Here is a 17,269-nt window from a genome sequence, read left to right as displayed (position 1 = left end):
CAGAGCCAGGCGGATCTCTGTGAGTTCAAGGCCAGCCTGGACTACCAAGTGAGTTCCAGGAAAGGCGCAAAGCTACACAGAGAAACCCTGTCTCAAAAAACAAAAAAAAAAAAAAAACAAAACAAAAAACTTGGTTCTTTAAGGTTTCTATAAAAAACAAAACAAAGTAAACTCCCAAGCTTTAATGTCTGTGAAGAATACTCGCTTGAATGTACACAGACTATGTGTGTATCTGGTACCGACAGGCAACAGAAGAGGGTGGGGAGTCCCTGCGACTGGAGTCCCACCTGATGTGGGTGCTGGCAAGAAAATGCTTTTCTGGTGTAAGTACCCTTCACCTGCGCAGCAGCCATCTCTCCAGCCCCTACAAGATTTTAATTTTAATAGTACAAGTTTGAGTCTACCCAATGATGAATTCATGTCCAAAAGAATCAGGGTTTTGTTTTGTTTTGGTCATTTGATTTTTCCTTTATGCACTTAAGTCATGACTTTTCTGCACCTTAGTTTCATCAACTAGAAAGGAAAAACTGCCTCTACTTCAATCCTAAGTAAGTCTTACAGCTTTGGATCTCAACCCTAATGTTATATCCTGAAGGAGTGTAAAGATTAGATGAACCGTCTTCCTAGATAAGAATGACCTCTTAGGACCACATGGAGGAGGTAAAGGTGATCTGGGGTATAGTTCCCTTCTCATACCTGATGCTCATTCTGGCTCATCTACTTTCTTTTCCTTAGCCCTTTCTTGTACGGCCCCATCCTTTCTTTTGCTCACTGGGTTAAAAATGTGGGCCTTACTGGATGAAGGGATTCTATTCCTTTGGCCAAAGAAAGTTGGACAAACCCTGGAAGACTGGGGTGGGGGGGCGGAGATATACCTAATACAGCAGATATGGGATGCTGGAGCCCAACAGAAGACTGGTGACTGACAGTAATAAACAAATAATAATAAACAATAACATTTTTCTGTATGTTGTGACACAGGAATACACATCCATCGGCTAATTCCTTCCAAATTCTCAAATGTAGTCCACATGCATCTGCACAGGCCTGTCCAATTTAAAAAGTAAGGTTAAAACACCTATACAGTTCAAGTTAAAAGCACTGGGCTCAACAGTGAATTAACCGGCAAAACCTTCAAATGGATAAGACAAAATGCAGCGATCCAGCTGAGTCTGCCCAGTGTGTACAAGGCCCTAGGTTCAATTCCAAGCATTGTCAAAACAAAACAAACGGCACCCCAAAAGCAAAATGCTAACTTAATGTGTTTGAATTTTCCTAATTTGATATATTAAAACTTAATTACACACATAATGTTGTCTGAAATTATTAATCTATGGATAATTTCCAGCCAACAAATTTGTATTTGGGATACTTTCTGCATAAAGATTAAGTTATATGCATTTTTTACTTATTATTTATCATTTGAGTTATTCCAATTGATTAAGCATTATAATTTAGGACATATTTTAATATTCCCCCTATAATGTCATAATGGCAAGTAAGGAGACAAGTGAATAAATTTTTAATTTCTGTTTAAATATATACTATAATAAATATGAAATGGATAATGACTTTCTGCTAAAAAAATACAAGTTAGCAAATCTAGAACAAGAAACAATATACCAATAATTAAACAATTAAAGAGACAAGCCTCAGTAATACAGATATCTATTTTATTAAAAAAGTTACAAACAGGTGGACTGCAGGGTCGTCTTACAAAATGACAAGAATGAAATCTATTGGAAAAAATTTACTTTTACAAATCTTCATAGGTAATTGTTCAATGTTTGTACTTGTTACTCGAGATTTTTACCGTTCACTGATAAAGTTACAGTACATTAGATCCATGATAATAGGTTACATGATTTTATTTGCAGAGCCCTACTGCAGTGATTTGAACAACTCCTAAACAGATGCCATAGTAAAGACAAGACATATATTGCATTTAATATTCATTTCTTATCCTAATAAGCAACATGCAATCTATTGAGGAAGCTAAAATAACTTTTGGTCCCTTTTCTTAAAATGTGCTGGAGAAACCACCTTTAAAATCACTTTTCCCCTGATTCCTGTGATCCTAAGTGAATCCAAGTGAAATCTGCTGCTGAGGTCAATGACAAAGAACACTGTGATAGATAGAGGTGACAGAAGGCAAAGGGAAGGAGGGAAGAATACCCACAGGAAAGAACACTGTATAAAAATCAATCTGCAGAAATTGGAAGTCATCATGAATTCTTTGATTCCTTTAGAATTTCACAGAGCTAGTAATGATGAGCCACAACCACTTAAGCTCCTCTGAAATGAGCGTTTGGTCTTAAAGTGCAGACTTAAATGAAGTATTCATTTCAAGCAGTTTGTAAATAAGGAACAATGTTTCGATTGCCTCTACCGTTATAATCTCACCCTCAAATCCCAGATTGAAGAACACGAGCTCACTTTGAGGGAATCTGGTCAGGAATCAAATGCAACACGATTTAAAAAAAGGAAATCAAAGCTTAATCATTTTCTACTCATTAATTAATGGCCATGCTGACCAATAAATCACATGAAATGTAGATATCACTTTATTTGAACACCACACACAATACAGATTTAAAACTGCCACACCCTTCCACGAAGCATCACTGCATATAGTAGAGCTTTGCTTGACAAAGTTACTGAGCTATTATTATAGATCAAAAGTATTGTTTTGGTTTTATTTTATTTAGAAGCATGTTCAAATGACTAAAGCTGGGCTCCTAAAATTGAGAACTTTGGTGCAGTAGGTGAGCTGCAGTTACTAACTTCTGCAAATTAAAAGCACACAAATAAAACCAAATAAAAACCCAGGAACAAAATACTGTCAAACTTACACAACTGAAAAATAATTGCTAGAAAAAGCACTGGTCATGATGTTAAAACTGTAAGTTTTTTTTCTGATTCTATACCTGCGTTACTGGTAAAATGTTCAAGTATTCAGAGAAAATGTGCTGATTAGGTAAACAACATGGAAGGCAATGGTTATTAGAAAGCACATTTGCAAAACTGAAAGAAAAAAAACAGCCAGAGACTTGGCGCTATTCTCCCCCCGCTACACAGATTTTTGTCTCTACTACAAACATGCTTCTTGAAAAATAACTAAAAAGCAGTTGTGATAGTGCAAGAAAACATTAACAAATATTGCTTTAAACTACGGCTTGGAAAGACAAATCTTAAGAACTAGAAAGCGTACGGGATTTTATTTGAATTCAATTTTACATGTGCAGAAGTCTAGCAGATGTCAATGACAAGCCTGACAGGCAAAGCTGAGCTATCTCTGTTAGGTATACAATTAATTTACCATGGACACAACATCCCTTTTCAAAGGCATTACTAAGTAGGTCATAACTAAGTTTAGAACTTCATAGAAAGGAAAATGTTACTGCCGCAATTCAATGCTGTAAATGAGATTAACACATGGGAAGGCCTAATGGACTCGAATAAACTCTTCAAGTAAATGCTGTACAGTCAACTCCCAATATCACCTGTAACTTTCAGATTGTTAATTAGAAAACACGTCACAAACTGCACTTGAAGAAAAGGGAAATTCCATCCATACAGGTAAAATGTGATCTTTAGTTTCTTTTTACAACACTGCCACACGTAAACAAAGTCTCAAAGTATTAACCAACCATTTAAAGGAGAAAGATTTTACAAATAGGATGAAGCATTGGTACGAGGTAATATACAGAAGTAACCATTTGTTTAAGGCTCAATTTTTTTCTCCATTATATCTTTCTTTTAAAAGGCATTGAGTAGGTAATACTGAGTTTGAGTAATAAATACAAGTTGAGAAACTGATTAAAGAAATCAACTAACATATTAAAAATTAACCCTTTCATATTAGCCATCAACAAGAACTTAAAAAGCTATAAAAGGACGGATTGATAAAGAACAAATTTTCAATGTATGGTAAACGTGCTAAGCATTACTGTTAAGGTCCTTGGATCTTGAGGGCCAAAGACCTTATGCACTTCATTAGATGTATGGCAACATGCTGTGATAGAGACAGGTTTACCAAGGCTCAGTTCTGCAACCCAGGTTGTAAAGTTCTCCAAAGCAGCATCTGTGCAAATTTCCTCTGAGTTTTATCTGCAAGTAAGATCAAAGACATTTCATGAATACAGTAGAGTATCCAGAACAGCCCTGACAACAGATCTGTATGTATGCATGCATGCATGCATGCTGACCATCACTAGTATGAGATCTTGGAGTATAATTTCACTGTGTTCTCCATCAGTTTAAGTAACGAAATAATTTTCTGCAGAGGTTCAGAAAAGTCACCAAAAAGCAGGAGTATAGTAAGGCTGAACTGGATAGAATACACCGTATCTCTGTTACTAGTTGTTATAATACCGTGACACTTCCTACTTACATGTATGTGATATTAAAAACATTTGTGATGATTAAAATGATCTTACAATACAGAAGATGTGGCAAAGGATGCTCTGCTTTGGACTCAATCTATTCCTACTGTAACTGGAAACGGTGACAGACTTCAATGCTCAGTATGAGTTACTTTGTTAGTAGACTACTTTTTCCAAAGTTTGGTTTGGTGGGAATTCAGTATGATTCAAACCTGGGGTGACATGCAGCAGGTCACATGCCCTACTCTGATCTGTTCTTTTTATGGACCACCTCCCATTCACAAGAAACCTCTAATAGAGACTCCTCAGTTTCTATCCTTATAGCTGACAGATTTCTGCCTTCCATTTAATACTGGGGGAGGAAAAAAAATCTATCATTCAGACAAGCATTATGTCTTTCAGCTGTGCTGAGTCACCAACTGGCTTCTAGAGGAACGAAATTGTGTCTGTTGTTTAATGCAGAAGATAAAAAAAAAATGTTATCATAACAGCCAAAACCAAAAGAAAAGCAACCATGAAAGAGTGCCAAGTGAAGTCGATGATCGTAAGATCTCCACGGGCTCTAGCAATGTCTATAAGCACATAATTTTAAACTCACTTGACAGCTACACTTCTATTAGTGTTCAAAGAGCCTGAGAGAATGTGTTCTCATTAGCTGTATCATAAACATGATTACTCTGAAAGAATTTCCCACTCATCATTATTGAAATTCTGCCACCTAAACATATTAGGAAAATCTTCCTCTTTAGAAACGATCATAAAAACTTTGTCTACTTAAAAGTCAGGCTTAAACGTGGAGAGCTAAGTATTAGATTAGAACATGGATTAAGTGTGAGAAAGTCCAGTTTCCTCATCATTAAAATAGTGAGAAAAATCCTTCCCTCACAGAGTTGCTATCTCTATCATATAAGGCAGTGTGTGAAAGCACTCCATAAAATGAGTATATAACATCAGGAATTGCTCTCATTTCCCAACCATGCTATTGATTTTTAAACCACGAGGATCAGATCATCAATTCTTTAATATCTAAACTAAAGACATTCATTCTTTTCAAGTTTAGTTAGAATTTATATATCTTTTAAACTAAAAAGTATTTGATTATTTATACATAATATTAGACTTTTCACTAATTCATATTAGACTTCCCCCAATTAATTCAAATCAGTGTACTATAAATTCTAATTTGAGATTTTCAAAATAAATATACAAGAGCTTGAATTTTTCAGATATAACATCATATTTAAGATATAAAATGTGACAGTTTAATACTCTAACATCAAAGTGACAAAATACTTACATACCACAAACCAGCTTACTAATCACGTTCTATATGAAATAAAAACTATATATCCATCATTTTTCACCCAAAAAACCCTGAGTAACATTTGGTCTATCTACTGGCCTCCAGTAAAATCAAGCCATACAGATAAATTCTGAATAACACTCAACAATATTAACATTGAGCATACCTTTAAACAAAGTAATAAGGGTCACTTTTCAAGAGAGCAATAAATTATAATCCTCTGCAGCAATAAATCCTGAAGCAACTTCTTTCATTAAGCCAAAAGGACAGTGTCTCTCATATTAGGAATGTTGGAGATGGAAAATGTAAATGTGCCTGCTCTACAGTGACAGCAAAATGTTCAGTTTTATTAACACTCTCATTACTTAAAAGAAAACTACTCCAGAATCTTTGAAGGCAGCCAGTCAGATGAGTACATTTTCACTCTCAGGCTGTCATACTGAGACACACTTGCTGCAAAGCCTTAACTTGCTGCCATAATACTTAAGCCACCTGCCAGCAAACAAACCTTTATTCTGGCAGCTTCTACTGAAACTCTCACTAAAGTGTTTGGTTTTATTTAATATGTTTGTCTAATAAAATTATCAGAGTAAAAAAATAGAAGCAAACAATCGTTCAAACACTATCTCAATAAATGAAAAAGGATCTCCCAAGGAGAGTAAACTGGTACACAAATGTACCAAACACAGACCTGAAAGAACAAAGATCATTGTTTATGCAGCCTGAAGAAAGAGGGAGATTCTTAATTCAGGACAAAACACATCATTTCACGAAGCAGCAGAAGGCCTGGGATGGTGACAAAGGATCATCAGGGGCTAGCAGTTTGTGAATGTCTATTTTAGCTTAAATAGATTTTCCATTTACTACCATTATTTTTATCATTTTAGCAAATATAGATATGCAACCACAGTTACTTTTTTCTTTCTTTTTATTTTTTTTTTCTAGTTTCAGACATTTGAAATTCTGGAGATTTAAGCAAGGAACAATCCTAAAGGATAAAATTCTCTTTACACTTTTACTTGATGTTTTCATATTTGAGCTAAATATTAGTTGTATTGATGGGATTGTGTTATGTGATAGAGGCAGGTTTTCTATTGTTGTTGTTTACCTATCTTGTTTCATTTTTTACCCTAATTTGCATGAAGCTTATTGGCACTGGAATAGAAGGCCAAATCATTAAAAGTACTCATTGTCTCCCATTAAGCAAACAGCAAAAGATGAATCCATGTCATAGATGCCTTGAAGGGAGGTGGAACCAGGTTGGAAGAGAAGCACACGTGCTGAGTGTATATGATGAACCCAGAATCAAAGGGAAGGGATTAGATAGTGTTCTTATTACCTAGACCTACGACTGTCAAATGTTTTAACATGATGAATTCAATTTTAACATCTCAAATACTGTCACCATGTCCAGTGCTAATAATGTGAGACCAGCGATGTGATTCCAATTGCTAACTTTGAATCAGACCAAGTAACGTAGTGTTTCCCACCACTGTAAGTAGTATGAAAGCAATATTTCCAATACTGTGGCTAATCCAAGGAATTTGTGCATATGGTTTTGATTGGATACGTTTTTCCAACAAGTGACAAGACTTCAATTTTTCTTAGTTACATATCTTCTGATTTGTACAACTCCACTGAGAAGCAATCCCATGAGGAGAATTGTTCCAGTAGTAAGGCTAGAACGCTTCCTCAGTGGCAATTCTCCAACTCCATGATGCAATTTGTGTTAATTCTATTGATGGTTCATTCTAAGCCAGAGAGGTAATGGAGTAAAACTTAGTGGCTCACAAACACTTCATTCTACAATAAAAGCCTAATCTTGAGGTGAGAGGGAACAATTAATGAGGGAACAGATACATAGTCTCTTTCTAATCAGACACCCTCACACCCAGGGCAGGTCTCATTAGGCACCCATCTCTTTTGATGTGTCAACCTGAGAACCTTGTGGGGGTCAGAGGGCTGGGGAGAATCAAGGGAGCGGGGTAGGGAAGGCAAACAGTTTTGTTCATCCCTAGCACCCCAGGTCGGCTGTAGGCACTCATGGTACTCTGTCCCTAAGCATGCTTTTCCCCAATCCAAATCCTCCTCTCCTCTCGGGCTCTTCACATGGAGAGGGGGCTGTGTGTCCCCACTGCAAGCGGCATGCTCAAGAGGGCGGGGAGAGAAGATGCACCTGACTTTCTGCTCTGCACTTTCTGCAACAGCTAGCCACCTTAGGCTTCTCCTCACACGAGCACTATTGCACTGGGATAGGAAAATGCCAGCATTGTAAGTACATAATGTGATTAATCTTGAGGAGTTTCCTTTCACATTTGCTGAACTATCATATTTAGTGGGAAAAAAAAGGAAAAAGGATTAATAAACTGTTCTCAGTCTACATTTATATTAAAAACCTTGAAAATTTGAATCCCTCCTACTCTATTAAGAACTAATAAGCCCAGCTGGAATAAAATCCCATTCATAGATTGTTTAGCCTTCCAGGAGCCTTTGTTAACATCCCGGGCATTCTGCTGCCACGTGAAATGATGTGCTAGTCTTGAATCAAGAATCTCCCTTTTTCTTCAGGCTGACATATATAATGAACTGGGCTGACATAAATAATGATCTTTGTTCTTTCCTTTTACTTCCTGGTGTTTGGTACTCTGGTGCACCATTTACTGTACTTGGGAGAACCTGTTCCATAGCATGCTGAGGAAAACTGTAGAAAAATTTTCAGACCTTCAGACCACAGTAAAGGAAACATTTCCCTCTTTTAAAAAATTTTTCCTTTGTAACATTCATCACTACTGGACTGACACGTAAGACTGCTTCAAGCATCATTTGTAAAAGCTCTATTTCCCAAAAGATTAGACCAAATTATCACATAGGGGATAGCTTTAATGCACATCTCCCTTCTTTTTGGGAAATGGATAGGCTATTTAAGGGTATTATTAAGCCTTTTCTTCAGATTCCTTGTGTTTAGAAAAAAATTCTACCTTCCATTCCCTGCACAATATCCATTTTTCAAGGCCCGACTCAAATGCTACTGTTCGCAAGCTACTTAAGCTCACTGGTTCTGAACCAGTGGTCGCTCTACCCCCACATCCACAGGGATATTCTGCAATTTCTGGAGATAATACGTTTTGTCAAAAGTGGAGGGCTGGAGCTTAGTATCAAACCTACTGGGAAGCTGCCAGGGATGTTGCTCAACATTTGATGGCCCGAGACACAGGACAGCACTCAAAAACCAAAGCCCAGAGTACTGAGAATTTCTGCTTTCTCCTTCCTCTCAATCCCCAGACTGCTCTGATTTTCTTCTTTTACAGTGTGTTCTTAACAGAACAGCCATCCTTCTCAACACCATTATACGCAAACAGCACCCTGTCGATTGAAATACTATCCACCAGATGGAGGAGCTACCGTCTTACCGTCTTAGGGACTAAAACAAGGGCTCCAACACTGACCCAGGCTTTTCTGAAACTGTGGCTGCCCAGTGAAAACAGTTCTACCAAGTGCTTGCTAGAAGCCCCTGCGGGTCAGTAAGGAAATCAGGATGGTGGCTGGGTCTAAAGAATCTGCCACACTTCCTAATTTACAATAAAATGACTGCCAGTGGGAGGGTAAAAGGGGAAGAAACAATTATGGGAGCCCGGCCCTGAAGCAGGTGTTGGGCAACAGATTGGTGACCCAAATGAAAGGGTGTTAGGAAATAAATGTGAGGAATTATCAGGAGCCATTCTTAGAGCACTAATAAATGCCCCCTCCTCAGTGAACCACCACCAACGATCAGCAGCAACCCCGCTCTTTCTGTCTTAAGTACTGTTCCTTCTAACTTCAAAGTCCTCTTCTAAGATGAAGGACAAACCCTTTTCAAGTCACCTTTACTCGCCGAGGTTTGATCGTCACTCTAGATCTGGAACTGACAGCCTTCAGGGCTCCATGACTCACACAGACTCACAATCCATCACATACTTGTTCAGGTAACAACGTGGAGGACAACCACAAACTCCATTCCCCTCAGGTTACAGACCTGCATACCTATCAGTCCTATCTGATTTGGTGTCAGAGAAAAATCCTGCACATAGTACACAGCTCTAAAAGATCCTTCAGAAATCCAGCTGATTAAGTGTTTCATTTCAGGGGCCACACCTTCAGCCATGTGCTCTGCTTACAAAAACAAAAAACCAAGCAGAAAGCTACACACTATTAAAAAGTCACTTAATAAAAACATGCAATTACTGGTATTAATGACATCTGAGTTTAGTTTGTTAATCGACAAGAAACATGAACATAGTATGCTTGGTATATTTAATCCCTCCTATGTACATATCCCTATAAGTAGTGGGAAAACTGAGGTCATGAGAGCATATAAAGTGAAACAAACTCACATATAATTTATAATAAAAAATTTAATGATATCTGTAGAAATTATCCAATCCCCAACAGGGGTAACAATTGACCGTCTATGTATATGAGACTAATTTTGCTTTTACTCCCCTTTCCTACATTAATAACACAAAGAAGCATTTTATGGGATTTGGTTAGTTTTGTATAAGGATGATAAAACTCAAACAAAGTACATGTATTTATGTCTTCTGTTCAAAAGTGTGAGAGAAGTAGAATTGAATGGTAAAGATGCTATCAGCATACAGAACTTGTTCAAACCTGAAGTTGGTTTACAATTTAAAAGACAGATTATAGAATCAAGAACGTGGGACTCAATCACTTACACATCTACATAAGCCGGTTCCCACCTAAAAAGCTAGCTGCACTGGATGCATGACACTATCAGCATACATAAGCTAGACTACAGTCCCGACACTGAATATATAAAATAACAGATGTAGCTAGACATAATAGAGTTTCCATCAAGGCTTTGGATGGTAAAGGCTGATGAGTGAAAGCATTTTGAATAAAGCACTGTTGTCATCCTTCATTTTCAAAGATGACACCGCCTGACAAGAGTCCTTGTCTAAAGAGAGAGATTAGGGCCTAGGAGTCCTTTCTCTAGGAAGCACAAATAAAGGCAGACTTTGGTTAGGAATCATGTCTGCGATCTGACATGCCTGTTGCCATTTGCAAAGCTGCTTCTGAGACTGGAGGTCAGTCCTGGCTCAGAAGGGTCAGCTGCATTCCTGATACTGTCTTGCTAGTCTGGCATTTACTGGGGTTTTCTTAGTCTTGCACAGTATTGATGCTTTACATGACTATTTAAGTGCTACTCTCAGTGAGACTATTTGCCCGATTACGATCCAGCTGAAAAATCAAGATATGTACACAACCATCTCATCTTAAATGAACAATAAAGTTTTACATAACCGTATTTTCTCAAAAGCTCTTAAAAACCATACTATCATTTAACATAATAAGGTGTGAAGAAGGCTTCTTATTGTTCTTAGTTGTATTATTTATTAGGCTGAGTAGAAGTGACCCCTTTGCTCAGGATGGGTCCTTCTGATAGATCACAGATGATTTAAGCAGATTTTCATTTCATCAGGTAGTCGGCATGAAGTGAAGGTACTTTGTGGCAGTGTAATTTGTTATTACCAGAGGTCACTTAAGTTGCACGAGTGCAAGGTACAGATGAACTTGATTAAATAATCATTCTGTTAAATCAAGTACTTGGGTGATTAGAAAATTGGTGGTTTCAATTATAGAGGCTCTCTTGCCCAGAATATAAAAAATATTAAAAACATCAGAACATTACTCATCATCTTGTGATATTATTTTTGAATGTTCTGCTGTGCATCTTGGACACTAAGGCTGCAGAACAGGGGAAAGATGTACTATGGGATGAATCATCCTCCCCAAATGGTATCGAGTAAGGCTGAGAAGGAAAACTAGGAAGCCACTCCTTAAAAACTAAGTCTCATCAATGGCAACACACACAATGTCTTACCTTTGTTCTACTTATCTGCAGTTTAAAAAGGTTTTCTGCATTGAATGTTGATGGGTTTATGCTGAGGAAAAAATGTTATTTTAAAAATACAGAAATTTAAGGTGGTATCAAATGTATGGATGTATTACTATTAATCAGTTGTTGATTTCACACCTGATCAAGACCCAAAGGCCACCTGGCCCATACAATTCCAACAACTAACCTGCTCGGTATGGCCATGATTGAGGTTTTCTTTTTTTACTGGACAACACAAGTTGTACAACACTGATCTTGCTTCTCGGGCAGGGATGAATAGTTCATTTGCCTGACGATCTCAGCAAAAAGTTCATCCACCATCGATTTACTTTTTGCTGATGTTTCCATGAAAGGGCAGCCCCATTCTTGAGCCAGAGCTCTGCCTTCCGAAGACATAACCTCTCTTTCTGGTTCCAGATCCACTTTGTTTCCTACTAGGATTAGTGGAACTTTTTCATATCTCTTCACTCTCACAATCTGATCTCTCATTGGCTTGATATCCTATTCAAGCAATCACAAAGGAAAAGAACAAAATTATATGTTTGCATTCCACAGCAGACGTGTTACAATATCAAAAAAAAAATCAGTCTTTGGTGATTATATAAAGCTAAAAGCACGTACCGAAATAAAGACAACAATGTCATTTTCCCCATAGAAATGAGAACTAGATAATCTCTACAGGTACTAGCTGTATACATGTAGCCTTTGTATCAGGAATATAAAATGTAAGTGGCACACTAACCTTAAAATAAACCTAAACACTGCCCCCACCCTCTATTTCAATTAAAGAATCAAGTCCCAAATATGATTAATCCATTTGTGCATACAGATGTTTGGGAGCTCCCTAAACCTGCCTGCTTGTCATCGTTCCTTGTAACACCTGTTATCCCACACAAGATTGCAGCATCTCTGTAACTCTGAGCCATTTAGCAAGAGGGCTGAAGAGAAAGTGTTTAAAGAGGGAACAGCAACAAAAAACCCACCCCCAAATCAACAACCCCTCAGAAAACTAATGCCTAGAAATCCAGTTGTAAAAACAGATTCAGACCCATAAATATTTCGTTTTAAATTGGTTACTATGTGTTTAGCCTTGTAATACCAAACAACTGTGTTAACAGTGAACATGTCCCAAGAAGGACAATGCATCTGGAATGTGGGTAAGAAGGCATACATTTCTTCTCCCATGTGTACTTCCCTAACTGATTTTTCACACAGAGATCAGAGCCTTAGCTATGTTTCAGTAATATCAAATTTGGAGAGAACTGTACTGATATAAGACAATATTACAGGTTTAGGCCCAGCATTGCATATTCTTTTTGAGTTTGGTAACTTAAAAGAGTTAACTTAAATATAAAATATGTATTTGGGTAATTACGGTAAACAGAACACTCACACACACGTCAAATCTACCAATTCAGTCTTCTCTGAATTGGTAAACTGATTTTCTGGATTTCCTTATGGAACAAGTTTAGCTAAGAATACCAACTTTTGCCTCAAAAGACTCTTGAGTCTCTACTGAAATAATGCCACAGTTCCATATTCCATACTTATGTCTATAACAGAAGTGGATAAAGTGGAAACCTTAGGAAACACCCTTGAAAAGACTCCGAGCCTCAGGAGAGTCTGCTGATAACAAGCCAATCTCCTGAGGATCCCTTAGCTAGAAAATACCCTGAGTACTTTCTGAGGGAAATGCTTTTATGGTGCTTTCGTTTGGAATTTGAATCTACCTGAAATATACTTTAGATTCATTTACACAGAGCTTCCTATCTTCACAAAGAAGTTTCTGAAGTTGTTAGATGAGGTTATCGGGAAAATTCCTCTATAGCACTTTAACTCCAACTCCTAAAGAATGTGAAACTAGCACACTGCACTGGCTAAGGCACTTCAGATTTCTTAAGTAAGCAACATTAAGTGCGTACCTTAAATGCATAAAAAAAATATCCGTTTCCTAAATCAATGGAGGTCAATATAACGGGTCAATGTAAGGTCATTTATTTTCAAAGAATAAATAGCACAATCATTGCATCTCTTAAAATAACGTTAACTTCAGTGAAAGACAGGACGGATTTTCTGAAGCAACTGGACCAGATCCAGGTTGGCTACCCTACTGGGATAAGAAATCTGCTGGCGCTCAGCCTTCCCAGTTCCACATATTTTCTGTAAGTATAGGCTACGACGGCAGAAACGATTAGGATCAACTAGAGAAAAGGAGTCATTCTAACTTTCTGTTGGTTACGAATCCCAGGTACTAGTCTTTTAGACTAGTAACTTCCTTTTTGGCTGCATTCCCCCAAGTAAAATACCACGAAAACAGGACTTATACTCATTTTGCAGCACTGAGATTTAGGATTCCAGTTGAGGAACTTAGACGCAAACAGAGAAGTGGAGGAAGGAAAAGCAGGCACACAGGTTTTGATCTATGTGTAAGAGATAATGGACTTAACAATTTCTTTCTTCGTGCTCCATTTACTTGAGATTATCTATGAAATGTTTTGTTGAGCACATTAATCGATACTTGTTGAATTGAATAAGCAACTTCAGGTTATAGCGAAGGCTAAATATACTCAGGCTGACCTATTTCGTTTTCACTTTTCTTTTCCTTAAAAATAACTTTAAAATATTGGTCGATGCCTGTTACTTTAGTACTCTCAACAGAAATAATCCAGTGCCTTTCCATGCCATGCCAAACTTTCAAAAGCCAAACACACTCATTAACGCACAGCCCAAGCAAATCAGAAGTCCATGTAGGATTACCACACCCCCTTCGAAGAAATTACAAGACTCGTTTGATTACCTGAAAAGACTGTTGATTAACCAAACTATACACCAGGATGAAACCTTGGCCGTTTTTGATGTACAGATCTCTCATGGAGGCAAACTGCTCGGTTCCTGCGGTGTCCAGAATTTCCAGTACTGAGGGGGAAGAGTCCACTTCGATCTCTTTGCGGTAGAAATCTTCAATGGTGGGGTCATATTTCTCAATGAAAGTCCCAGTGACAAACTGCACAGTGAGGGCAGATTTGCCAACCCCTCCGCTCCCTAACACCACTACCTTGTATTCCCTCATGAGTCTCACCTTCACCAACTCCTACCCAAGGGGGGGAAAAAATAACACCCCGCTAGCTGCGCTGCGGCAAGGCGAGGCGGAAGGTGGGCGGAAATGTGCGAGCTGGGGAGGAGAGTGCAGAGAAGCAGAGGGCCCAACCGGGGACGAGGAGGAAGTTACAGGAGGGGGAGGGGAAAGAGCCAAGTGTCGGGTGGGTGGGGATGGGATGGTAATGCCCTTCCTATAGGAACCCAAGGCCGGCCCGGGGGGCGTGGGGAGGAGGGAGCGCCCGCCAGCGGCCGAGCAAGGGTGGGGAGCCGCCGCGCACCCCCACGCGAGAAGGGGCGGGGGCCTCGCGGCCGGGGGCTGCCCGCCACCCCTCCCCCGCCCTGCACACAAAGGGGCCCGGGGACCCCGCTTCCTGCAGGCGCCGCTGCCGAGCCGGCCCCAGGCCTCGGGGCCCCGCCGCGCTCACTGCCGCCGGGGCGGGGTCTCGGCCCCCGGTTCCCGCGGGGGTCGTCCGGCCTGTAATGGGGGGGGCGGGGGAGGGGGGAGAGGGGCGCACGTTAGGAGTCGCCTGCCCTCCACGCTGGCCTTCCCCCCCTCCAAAAGCCGCCGCCTCTGCTGCCTCCTTCCCTGGAACCGCCGCCGCCGCCGCTTACCCTGCCGTCCGCCCTCCCCCAGCCGCCCGGGAGGCTCTGTCAAGCCAAGGCCATGGCCACCCGGCCGCCCCGGCGCAGCTGCTAGCGGACGGGAAAGGGGCGGGGGCCGTCCGGCGGCGGCGGCGGCGGCGGCGGCGGCGGCGGCCGCGGGGACTCCAGTCGAACCCACCTCTTTTTTTTTTTCCTCACCCACCCCCCACCCCCACCCCCCCAGCATAAACCCGGAAGGGTTTCCCTGACACACTGGCTGAGGTGCCCCAATTCCCCGAGACTGGACGCGTTCACTTCCGGTGGGGAAAGTCCCACCTCTTCTTCTTCGGGGCGAGCCGGGTGGCGCTAGGGCCGCGCCCTGCTGAGCGAGCCAGGCAGGCAGCCCAGCAGGGTTACAGGTCGGGGCAATGGCCTTGGGAAAGGGCGCTTCGGTGAAACCTATGGCTCCCCTACTTTCACGCTAGGAGCGATTGGCCGATTTTCTCGACCCCTGGACCGCCAGAGTCCCCTAGGCTCCTAGGCGTCCACCGGCTGTGTCTGAGGACCAGATTCCCTCCTTGGCCCTGGCCAGACCGCCAGCCAATAATCTAATAACCGAGAGAACACCGAACGTCCCAAGGCTGGAAGTTGTTAGGAAAATAAAACAGTTTAGGAAGTTGGTTCTCTTTTCTGGTATTTCTTCAACTTGATTTTTTTTCCTGAGCAATGTATGCCAACGACCCTCAGAGTTGGTTTGGGCTCTGATATTTTAGGTGACATTTTAGTCATATATGCCACTTCGTACTTTATCAATTGGCATAGCTAACTCACCTTCCTCAACAAATTCAAAACTCTTTTTTTAAAAAAAAAAAATCACAAGGATAAAAAAAGATCAGCATTACAAGTAGACTTTTCTGGTGGGCTGTTCAGTTTTAATACAGCAGAAATGGTAACCAATATTCAAGAGAGTTGATTGCAAATGTTTGGGCCTGTGGAATAATTTTATTTAACCTTTTATCATGTGCATATCTAATAAATTGCCCGGCTGGCTGTTCCACAGTGAAACTTTGTTTTAAAAGCCATCATTCATACTCTTGAAATTCAAAAGCAAATAATAACTCCAGTGTTAAACTGAGTTCTATTTTTAGAGAAAATTGTTGCTGCTAACTTTCTATTTGTAAACTTCATGTCAGATCCACATGGCCACAAGGCTGGGCAGTATTTTGGGCTTTCACTCCCTTCTTTATTCAGAAACCTAAGAGAGTCATGGCCAGCCTAGTTAAAGTGACTCCACATTTCCTTATTTGCAAGCCCTAATGACCAAGCTGGATAAAGAGATGTATTATTCAATCTAAAGTGTTAGGCATTAGAAAACAGGCGAATCACAGAAGTATGAAGTCCCATTGTCCCTGGTCAGTATTCCCCAATGTCACTTACAGTAGTCAAAGGACAGTTTAGTTCAATTTCTCCTCGGTCTCAAGCTGGTGCAATCTCTCCAGGGGAGTCTCCAGCTCTGCCTCCAGCTAGCCTGGGTCCTGTCTGACATTCAAGGCACTGCCCTCTGCTGGAAGAGCTTTGGCCTGTGATGTTGGAGTCTCCCCATAGGTCACTGTTAGTTCCACACGTGCTGTTGCCAGATTTGGAGTCCTGCTGCTCCTCTCCCAGTCTGGCTGTCTCCAGACTGTCTGGTGGAGTCCACAGCCCTCCTACTCATGCTTAGAACTGAGTGTGGAAATTCCTCTTCTGATCCAGCCAGCAGCAAGCAATCAAAGCAAGGCTGTGCTCTTTCCCTAAACTGTCAAAACAGTTCTTTTTGAGGCCATCCCACCTGTTGGCAACTTTACTATCTCTGTTTTGGCCCTTGTTGAGGAGAATGCTCTTTGATTTCGCATAGATTGAAACACACCCCTTCATGCAATAGAGTCCTACTGAATCACTGTCGGCTCTCATCACTACAGGATGGACAAAAGTTACACCCAGTCTGAAGAGACTCAAATCTTGTCA

At 40.4% G+C, this 17,269-nt stretch overlaps 1 protein-coding gene across 2 annotated transcripts; it reads right to left on the bottom strand.

The window, feature by feature from the left end:
* Nucleotides 1-1,659: 1,659 nt before the first annotated feature.
* On the bottom strand, nucleotides 1,660-16,719 carry Rap2c (RAP2C, member of RAS oncogene family). 2 transcript variants are annotated; one of them, XM_076562487.1, is made up of 4 exons: nucleotides 16,703-16,719; nucleotides 14,382-15,158; nucleotides 11,772-12,085; nucleotides 1,660-4,110 (listed from the first exon to the last, which is right to left on the bottom strand). In XM_076562487.1, exons 2-3 carry the CDS (start codon nucleotides 14,652-14,654, stop codon nucleotides 11,807-11,809), a joined length of 552 nt encoding a protein of 183 aa, XP_076418602.1. In that variant the 5' UTR covers nucleotides 14,655-15,158; nucleotides 16,703-16,719; the 3' UTR covers nucleotides 1,660-4,110; nucleotides 11,772-11,806. The 2 variants fall into 2 exon arrangements, with proteins under 2 accessions (XP_076418602.1, XP_076418601.1); XM_076562486.1 differs by lacking the exon at nucleotides 16,703-16,719 and adding an exon at nucleotides 15,296-15,429.
* Nucleotides 16,720-17,269: the final 550 nt, after the last annotated feature.

This window comes from Peromyscus maniculatus, chromosome X, assembly GCF_049852395.1.
Source record: "Peromyscus maniculatus bairdii isolate BWxNUB_F1_BW_parent chromosome X, HU_Pman_BW_mat_3.1, whole genome shotgun sequence".
Classification (NCBI taxonomy): Eukaryota; Metazoa; Chordata; class Mammalia; order Rodentia; family Cricetidae; genus Peromyscus; species Peromyscus maniculatus.
Note: the sequence above shows the minus strand (reverse complement) of the source record. Positions and strands in the feature narration are given on the sequence as shown.

Coding starts and splice junctions, on each gene's coding strand:
- Rap2c (XM_076562487.1), bottom strand. CDS start 14,654: ATGAGGGAATACAAGGTAGTGGTGTTAGGGAGCGGAGGGGTTGGCAAA. Junction 12,086..14,381: donor TTAATCAACAGTCTTTTCAG/GTAATCAAACGA, acceptor TTGCTTGAATAG/GATATCAAGCCAATGAGAGA.